The 9,784-nt window shown below is 43.3% G+C and overlaps 1 protein-coding gene across 1 annotated transcript; it reads left to right on the forward strand.

Annotated features, from left to right (window-relative positions):
* Positions 1–7,506: 7,506 nt before the first annotated feature.
* On the forward strand, positions 7,507–9,699 carry lhfpl5a (LHFPL tetraspan subfamily member 5a). The gene is made up of 2 exons (XM_061069252.1): positions 7,507–7,921; positions 9,302–9,699. Exons 1-2 carry the CDS (start codon positions 7,519–7,521, stop codon positions 9,697–9,699), a joined length of 801 nt encoding a protein of 266 aa, XP_060925235.1. The 5' UTR covers positions 7,507–7,518.
* The last annotated feature ends 85 nt before the right edge of the window (positions 9,700–9,784 follow it).

Below are 9,784 nucleotides of genomic sequence, written 5' to 3' on the forward strand. Positions count from 1 at the left end.
CCTCTTTAAACACCTCCAGGTCAAAGGTCACAGCTCACAGAGGTTATAATGTTCAGAAGATGTGGCTGATTGGCTCTGGTGTGGGCGGGAAGTTGAACACAGCTCACTTCCCTCTCCTGCTGAGTCAGTTCTGCAAAAAGAGAAACAGGAGTCCTTTCTCTTATTTGCACACTCTCTGTCCTCTAAGGTTCCTGTTCCACTCCCTAAAATGATCTATACACGGTGTTCCACATGAACACTTGAACAAACATCAGAGCGATAAGAAACTATTTATGAGGAACATTTTTGTTTGTATCTTTTGACTTCATAATGTTGTCCATGTCCAATCTACTAACATGGAGGAGGTGGGTTTTATGACTTACTGCAGACAGCCGCTAGGTAACGATCAAGGCTCTTTAGCTTCACTTCATGTCAACCATCTTTACATACAGTCTACTATTCAGACACATACAGCTGTTTATGGTGTTGTAAGCATTATGACTGTATATTAGAATCAGACTGAACATATAGAAGCCCTCACTTTCTTCTGTGTGGTGGTTTTAACAAACAGGTTTATGTCCGGATACAGAAAATATGTTCCAGCAAAGTCACCAACAACAATCACTTCATGTTACAAAACAAAGTCTACCAATGGTTGCACGAATTCTAAACCCAGGGCTTATGACTCTGAGCACCGGTGTGTTTGTGTGTGTGTGTGTGTGTGTGTGTGTGTGTGTGTGTGTGTGTGTGTGTGTGTGTGTGTGTGTGTGTGTGTTACATTTATTCACAACAGTAAACCAACAAACCTCGTCTATGAGAATGTATTGTGGGAATAAAAACAAGACAACAGCTGCGACAGACAGTTTATACAGACAGACAGACATTTAATAGGAGACATGATTTTGTTTTTAATTTAAAACAACGATATTGTATGAACGCTATCAGACCAAACATCAGACAAGTGGGGACTGAAAATGTCAAGATAAAAGCTTTTTGACATCATAGAGACTACGGAGAAAAGACATGACATCAATTGGGTTTGTAATGGAAAATTATTTCACCCCTAAATCAATTTTCACATTGACTTTTCCTCAGTTTATAAAAAAGTGTGACACAAGATGATAAAAAGACCATTTAATGTATTTTCTATAACAGTGTTACTTGTTTCACTCCTCATGTGATGGCTATTGCTCAGACACAACAGACGCCCACGCTCATATAAGCAACAGCATCATATATGCACATGTTTTGCTTTAAATCATCAAATTATAATAAATGTTGTTTTGTTTTTTGAATACATATTCTATTAGTCTGTTGTCATTCATAGTTTGTCATAAAATCAGGGCGCTGATTGTGTGCATGCATACGTGCTTGTGTCAGTGACCCGAGGACCAGGTGGCGATGTTAGTGCCTCAGGGGCGACGTTCCCTGGGATCAGGGCTGGATTCCACAAAAGATTATGGTTCAGTTATAAGGATAAAGCTGAAATCCTCTCAGATCTGCTGGGAAACAGCCACCGGGCCCTGACACACACAAACAACAGCGGCACACACACAAATCAAACACTGGATTTATTTTTGTCTGGCAAACTTCTCAGGCCGTGTCACATGAACCGTTGCATAATGAAGCTGTTTCTGAGCAAGTGTTAAGAACATTTTATTCCTCTTCAGGTATGTTTACAGATTTCCTAATCCCCTCTTTGCTGATTCGCGCCCCTGTGTCCCACCCCCTCCCCTCCGCACTTCGCCATGTAAAAAGCTTATTTCATAACCACACTGTGTGGGATACGAAATCCTGCAGATATTTATATATTGCAGTTGGCAAACTGTAGTATAATCCTTTTATTTTGGGGCCACACAGTGAAAATAACAGCACCCCAACTGCATTAGAGGCATTCACATACAAACTCTCCACCCGCCCCCAGGTTCTGTCTGTCAGGGATTTTGACACTTCACACACACACACACAGGTTTCCGCAGCTATCATTATTAGGACTTAGTGTTGACTTCCATTTATTGTCAACAGCCCAACCTCAACCACGACCAACTCATGCCTAACTCTAACCTTAACCTAACCACAACTCATGTCTGACCTCTAACCTCGACCAAGACCTCAGAAATTATGTTTTGCCTCATTAGGACCAGGCATGGGTCCTCATCAGGTCGACTGGTCCTCATGAGGTCAGGGTTTTTGCTGGAAAGATCCTAAAACGGCGAAAAAATGGACACGTACACACACACTTAAATGCACATGAAGTTATTTCTTAATGGTCCTTATTTCTGCAGCATGTGCTCATAAACCTTTGCTGTAATAATTTTCTTGCCACACTTTTGGAAAATCTAGTAAAGAATACTGATAATTGGTAAAACCAAACACGCCCACTGCCAAACACATAATATACTATTTAGGCTGTTGGTTAATGTGTTAAACCCCCATATCAGCCTTGTGAAAATTAAGCAAAAACCAAAAGATGCATTTTACATCAATGAAGTCCGATGTTCTATTTCACTGCTCCATCCTAAGCATCACGTTGCCTCCTTCAGGGGAGAAAAAGGAGAAGTGAGTCGGAGCGTGTGAGATTGGGAGATGAAGCTGCATCCAATAATGTATTCGCCATCCTTATTCTTTGATGTGTCTCTAATCCCTCACATGCGTTTTTCCAGCTATATTTGGCTTTGAAGCGCCGTAAACTAATCCTACGTTCTTCACCGTAACAAAACTGTTTGAATTGGCCACGATTACGCAAGCACTGCATTTGACGTCTCACTTGCTGCCAGAGAGAGAGGTGCAGCGCCAGGGAACGATAGAAGTCAGGCAGTCGAATCATCCACAGTTGTGTCACGTTTAATTTTGCTTTCATCCATTTCCCTCACAATGAGAATGTAACGTGACTGGATCCAATACGTGTGCATGGATGTTTGATGGCGTGTCTTTGCATGTGACAGAGGAGCTGTGCTTGGGATTTACGTGTGTCAGCTGCGGTGACATTCAGCAGAGCAGGTTGTCACCACGTCTTGGGAGGGGTGGACACCCCCCCCCCCCCCCCCCCCCCCCACCAGGGCTTTGTTCCCTCAGCCCAGCAGAGCTCTCACTGTCGGCTGAGTGACATTGGGAAATTACACATTTTGATTCTTGATATTGACACCACGGTGGCAGTTCAGGACGGCATGGTGGTACAGTGGTTAGCCCTGTTGTCTCACAGCAAGAAAGTTCTTGGTTTGAACACCAATTTTTGGAGTTGGCACACCTCTTGCCCGATGTCACATGCTGATTTGCTGCAGCGCCCTGTGCGACAATTTAGCGGTTAAGATAATGGACAGTTGGCGATTTACATAATGAGGCTTTCATGCATTCAAAGTTTTGAAAACAGCTTGTGTGACACTGTCTGAAGGTTAAACAAAATAAATATCAACATATCAGCACCTCTAACACTCTCTAACGAACGTGTCACCATCTCTGTGAGGTTACCAGGCAACCAGAGGGTCAAACCAAGAAATAGCCCCTGGAAAAATCCCCAAATGTCAGTTGAATGCTACAGGTTTTTGTGCAGGCCTCATGTGATGTCACTTTGAGGAAGTGTATCAAAATTATCTCAGCTCCATCTGGTACCGAGAAAGGTTTTATACAACCTTTTCACATGCAGTTGTTCCCCAATTGGCAATCTTCTCCTTTAAAAACAGTTTAACTGTATAACAACAACCAACTGATGGCATGTCTGATACTGTTCGATGATTAAACACTGTACGTAGTTAGTCACAGATCACTAGTCACTGAATATAATGGTCCTGAGTGATCAGTAACGTGTCATGAACATGAGCCACTCTACAGCAGACCTACACTCCAGCATCCATCCCAGGGCAAAACGCTGACCCACATTTTTGTCCCATCTTCACCCAGGCTTTGATGCTTCCTGCTGGGCAGTGACCGGGCGGTGGCTGGGCTGGAGGCTGGAGGGTGGAGGGTAGCTCATAGTGACTGCTGCAGCCTCAGGGCTGTTTCAGGGAGGGAGTGACTGTGTGTGATAGAGAGCGAGAGAGAGAGAGAGAGAGAGAGAGAGAGAGAGAGAGAGAGAGAGAGAGAGAGAGAGAGAGAGAGAAATGGACAAGGACTGGTTGTTACCTAGCCCTCTCCCCCCAGCCCATTGCATGCTTTTACTTACACACACACACACACACACACACACACATTCACAAAAGACTAATGGACTCCATGTGTGTCAGCTGACAAAAGAGGAGGTAGAAAGCTCCCTGCAGCTTCAGGAACAAGCTGCCCTGACTTCTCTACGGGGGCTAGAAGAAAACAAAGTAAATGGTCAATAGAATGTATTTATAAAGTTCTTTTCCAGTCTTATTGACAATTCAAAGCGCTTGAAAGTACAAGTTGCATTCACCCATTAACCAACCGTTCATACTTGACAGAGCTGCAATTTGAGGTTCAGTATCTGCTAGGCCACTGCATACTGGAGGAGCTGGGGATCGAACCACCGACACTCCCCTGTGGACAGTGGTTGACCCTCCTGCAGCCCCAGAGAGCAGTCACATGGTATTATGTTTTGAATATAACAATTATGTATTCACACGTAACTGAAAAGTTTGGCATCAGTCCTGTGCTCATGTAAAGTGAACCCGGTTGGATCATACAACCCATTGAACCCGTGTGAATGAGGATGTTTGTCAAAATGCACATTGGTACAAATCAAAGTTTGGTTTTCAGAGTGAATCCCACTTCCTGAAATAGATGCAGCTGTGATTGAAGGGGTTCGTGAAAGTAAGATTACCAGCTCGTTTGACTGACTCACCATAGGTGTGTCATTAAATTAGTGTAAGTACCTAATTTGTATTTGTGTGATCTTCCCCTGTCACCTACCCTCTCCTCTCACTAAGGGCATCCAGCGCCTTGTTTCTATGGTAACGGCCCTCTGAAGGAGGCAGACAGAAAGGGACAGGAAGAGATGCTGAAATGGCAGAAAAGCCTCTTTGTGCTCTTTGAGGCTTGGCCTAAAGCGGGTATAACGGGTTAATTGCACAAACACACGCACATACACACACACACACATTCACACAAACTTCCACTTTATGCACAATCTAAGATAAGGAGGATCGTCTGAATTTCCCCTTGAAGCAATACGTGCTATTTAGATAACTTTCACTAGGACTGGTCTTTTATAGATTGGTTAATTCAATAGGTTACAGCTTCTGTATGTGTCTGTCTGTTGAATAGATTCTATCTCTACGATATCTACTCTATGAAAATAATTCCATGTGAGTGAGGTGTTGCTCATGATTTACTGTTTGGGACCAAGAGAGCTTTGACTAACATGGTAGATCATATTATGTATTCACAGAGCAGATGCAGGCATGTGCACATATAACAGCCACACACATACACACACACACACACACACACACACACACACACTTACACAAATCTCACTCAATTCTGCGTTTGAAAATTGGATTGCCACTCCCAGATAACTTGATTATAAAGAGCCTCCCTCTCACTCTGGGCCAGTATCACTTAATAAAGCTAAGTGCATCGACACGCTTGTGCCCACACTCAATCACACAAAGACACATGTAAACATACACACACAAACCACTGCAGATCTATACATCAACCTTCTGATCCAAGTCTCACTCAAGGATCAGCAGTAATGCATATTAACTGGAACTGAAGAAAGAGCAAACATCACAGAATTGGAGTCTAGGTCAAAACTATATTATACTATACTATTATAACTCAGGCTCAAAAAAGCCATTCAGTCAGGTCTTTTTTGCAGGTAGGTGCTGGTTTATTAGCATGTGAACACTAACAAAAGGCCATATGTCAGCATGAGGTCTGTGAAAGTCAATACATTCATGTGCTGTTACAGCATAGCAGAATGTCAGAGCAGAGATCAAAAGCATGGACCAGGCACAGAGAAACACTGGTATGATGGGATGTAGGATGTTAGATCATTGGACAATTTCACATTTGTTGTAGAAATTCATTACAAGTCATACAAGACTGTAAAAGAGCAACATACACATTTTTTGGCAAAACATTAAATGTTGTTTAACCTAGACAAGTTTGTGAAGATATTGTGGGGATTGCTGCCTCTGCAAGAGCTGCAGATTAACTGTGGTGCTGCCTGGAGTTGGCTGGAAAAAGCAGTTGATTTGGAAAAAATGCAAAGGGATGATGATTTGTAACTGTTACGGTGTAAAACATAAATAAGTTATTTTATGTAAAAAGTTTGTGAATGTGTAATAACATTTTGCAGTTAAAATATTTAGTGTGGCGAGTGTCGAATAGTCCACCCACGATTAAGCTGCCTCTGATTTGCCAAATGCTAGTCTGCCAACTGGTAGCATTAGCCTAGATTTGATCATATCCGCTGTATCATACCAAATTTCATTTAATATAAATGTTCAGTTCAATTCAAAACGCTGGTATTCCACTAAATGATGTCAAAAAAAACATCTGTCCTTTCAGTGGAGGTAGGAGATTTAAATCATACCCGTTTTCTTCGGATTTATAATCAGATCCGATTTTACTTGTGTAGCCCATATTCACAAATCCCAGATTGACTCACAGGGTTTAACAATCGGTACAAAGTGTGACATCATCTGCTCTAAACAGGACAGACAGAACTGCAATAGAACATTTAACAGAACATCAACAAAATACAACTATTTACAACAGTCATTAGAGAAGACAGTTTATCACATGGATGGAGAGGTACGTTTAATTGTTTAAAACACTTTTTCACTCTGTCTCAGGATGTGTTACCAAAAAACATAAGAACAGACTTAAATAGCTTGAGTGATTTCAGGCAAAGTGAGGAACCAGTGGTGTGAATGCCTCTGACATGATGGACTGCAGCTCTGTAGCGCCATCTAGTGTTTAAGAGCAGAACATGCTGCGTTACTCTGATAATGGAGGGTCTCCTCATGTCTGGTAAGGTAAAGACCCAGAGCAGCTCCTAGTTCACCTCAAGGAATCCGTGTCAACATAGGCACAGATAAGAATTCAGACTAGTAATGGAGAGATTTGATAACTGGGACTCTTAATATCGGTATTTGTCTGATCACAGTGTTTACATTGGACTAAGTGGATTTAAAATGGTTGGTGTGGCTTTTCCAGTTCATATTTGTCAAAGATTCCCTTTAGTATCAGTGTAATGTACTGTGCATTTGATCTGAATCACAATATAAAAAAGGAAAGTGATGGAGTAACCCATGCCATTAAAAGTGAGAGTGGAGTAGACTGGGTTGCCATCTGCTCAGGCCCCATCCTGTGTCACTCTATTCTTCAGATCCTTTAACCATTAATCATTCATCATCTCTGGTCCCCTGGAGAGGAGACACTGACCGGACACAGAGGAGACACAGAGGAGACACATCCACACACGGAACCCTCTGCAACAAACTGGATACATCTGAAGAGACTTCAATCCCACAGGATCCATCCCTCTAACACGTGGAACAACACGACCAGGGGAAAGTAAAGCGTGTCGGTGTTGACCCCATCCAGGTGGATCCCGCCTCTTTACGCACCATGCTCCCCGCGGTGGAGGCGGCCAAGATCTACCACACCAACTACGTGCGTAACTCGCGGGCCATGGGCGTGCTGTGGACGGTGTTCACCATCACCTTCGCCGTCATCACCGTGGTGATTTTCATCCAGCCGTACTGGATCGGGGACAGCGTGAACACGCCGCAGGCCGGCTACTTCGGCCTCTTCCACTACTGCATCGGGAACGCGCTCACCTCGGAGCTCATTTGCAAAGGGAGCGCGCTGGACTTCGGCTCCATCCCGTCCGGCGCCTTCAAGACGGCCATGTTCTTCGTGGGCATCTCCATGCTGCTGGTGGTGGGCAGCATCGTCTGCTTCAGCCTCTTCTTCTTCTGCAACGCGGGCAGCGTGTACAAGATCTGCGCCTGGATGCAGCTGGCCTCCAGTGAGCGGAACAGCCTCACCACACTCTGTACATATACAGGGTTATATAAGATAGATATATGCTGTCAAAAGTTTCTATGATTCTCACGTAAAAACATGTCACACATCAGGGCCTCTCAAATTAAATGATCAACACCTTGTATGTATTATAATAAGACCATTTTATTTAAAATTCAGGATTGTAAAAAGGCACAAACTTTGTGTATTCATAAACAACAATCAAGAGAGCACTTAAAAATCTAACAGTGGAATGTCTCATACCTCAGAAGGTTGTATTTTGTTCTTATTTAGTTTACACCAAAAACTTTGAACACAAACAAACTTTAGTTTTTGAGTCCAAGATGAACAATTCATTCACATTAGTTTGAAGTAATACACAATCAAATATTTGAATGTGCAAATAGGTTCGAATGGTACAGTTAATGTTAATGTTTTTACTTCAAAATCTTTACTTAAATGTTTAAGTTGTTGCCTTGAACACAGTCAGAAGTGAAACCTGATTCTGAAACATGATGCAGGTTGTAAACAGATGTAGTTGGAAGAGAAACAAGACTGTAACAAATAACGAGGTTTACCTGGAGGAGTGCTGTTACACCTGCTGTCTGTGTGTGTGGGGTGAAATTTCACTTTTAGATCTTGAGGACATGTTTGCAAAGTGAGGACATAAGAAACCTACAGGGATGTCGGATGAAGTTCAGGTCTGATGTCTTATTTCAGAGCTTGATTTAGATTTAAAGTACAGACGTGGGAGTGGTTGAAGTTCTTCTTGAAACATGTTGCTTCACGTATTTGTTCAGTACAAAAGCAGAATCCTGATGTGTCATCGTTTAACTTCCCAAAGCACAAGTAAGCTGAGAAGAAGCTGAGAAAGTGAGTGTGAGAACTTTAAGTGGGTGAATGAGGCTCAGAAAGTGAAAGTGTGTGAGCGTGTGTGTGTTACGACAAGTCTGTCTGCAGTCAATAATGGATGAACACATTCCTCTTTCTGCAACTGAGATGTTCTAGAGTTGCTAAGCAACACCTCACCTGTGTGTGTGTGTGTGTGTGTGTGTGTGTGTGTGTGGCTGAATGAGTGTAATGCATACATTTACTTTCTCTGGAGGCTTGTTGATTCAGCTCTGGAGGAGGAGATGCTAATTTGTGATATTTCCCATCAACATCACCCAGTCATGATCTATGCATCCACCCATACCACTTGTCCTGTGAGGGTTGCTGGGGGTGATATCAAAATAATATTTTCTGCAGGTCTCCCTCATTTAAATCCTTGATTGTTTGTGTATAAAACTAATACAACTACTAAATGTTAAAACAAATGTCTGTTGATGATAGTAACATATTTTAAACCCAAATCTTTACCAACCCGTGCCTCCCTCCCTCTCAGGTACATGCATGGTGATTGGATGCATGATCTATCCTGATGGCTGGGACTCGGAGGCGGTGAAGCGGATGTGTGGCCAGCGGACCGACAAATACACCTTGGGCAACTGCACGGTGCGCTGGGCGTACATCCTGGCCATCATCAGCATCATGGACTCGCTCGTCCTCTCCTTCCTGGCCTTCAGCCTGGGCAACAGGCAGGACAACCTGCTGCCCGAGGACTTCCAGGTGGAGGGGAAAGGTACTGCCCGGGTGAAGGGAGGCTGGAGATGCAGCGGGGTGGAGGATACAGGGCGGATGAGGATTTTTAGACAAAGATGCAAGAGGAAGGTAATAACTGGACTCCAGGGAGTAAGCGAGTGGAAAGGTTTCAGGTTTCAGGTTTCAGAGAAGGTGGTGTGAGAGTTACCTGCTTCACTTGGAGGGGACATGGAAAAAGGGTCTGAACAGCCGTGAACCTCTAAGGACCTCTGTGATAGTACTGAAT

The sequence above is a fragment of the Limanda limanda genome, chromosome 4 (genome assembly GCF_963576545.1).
Source record: "Limanda limanda chromosome 4, fLimLim1.1, whole genome shotgun sequence".
Taxonomy (NCBI): domain Eukaryota; kingdom Metazoa; phylum Chordata; class Actinopteri; order Pleuronectiformes; family Pleuronectidae; genus Limanda; species Limanda limanda.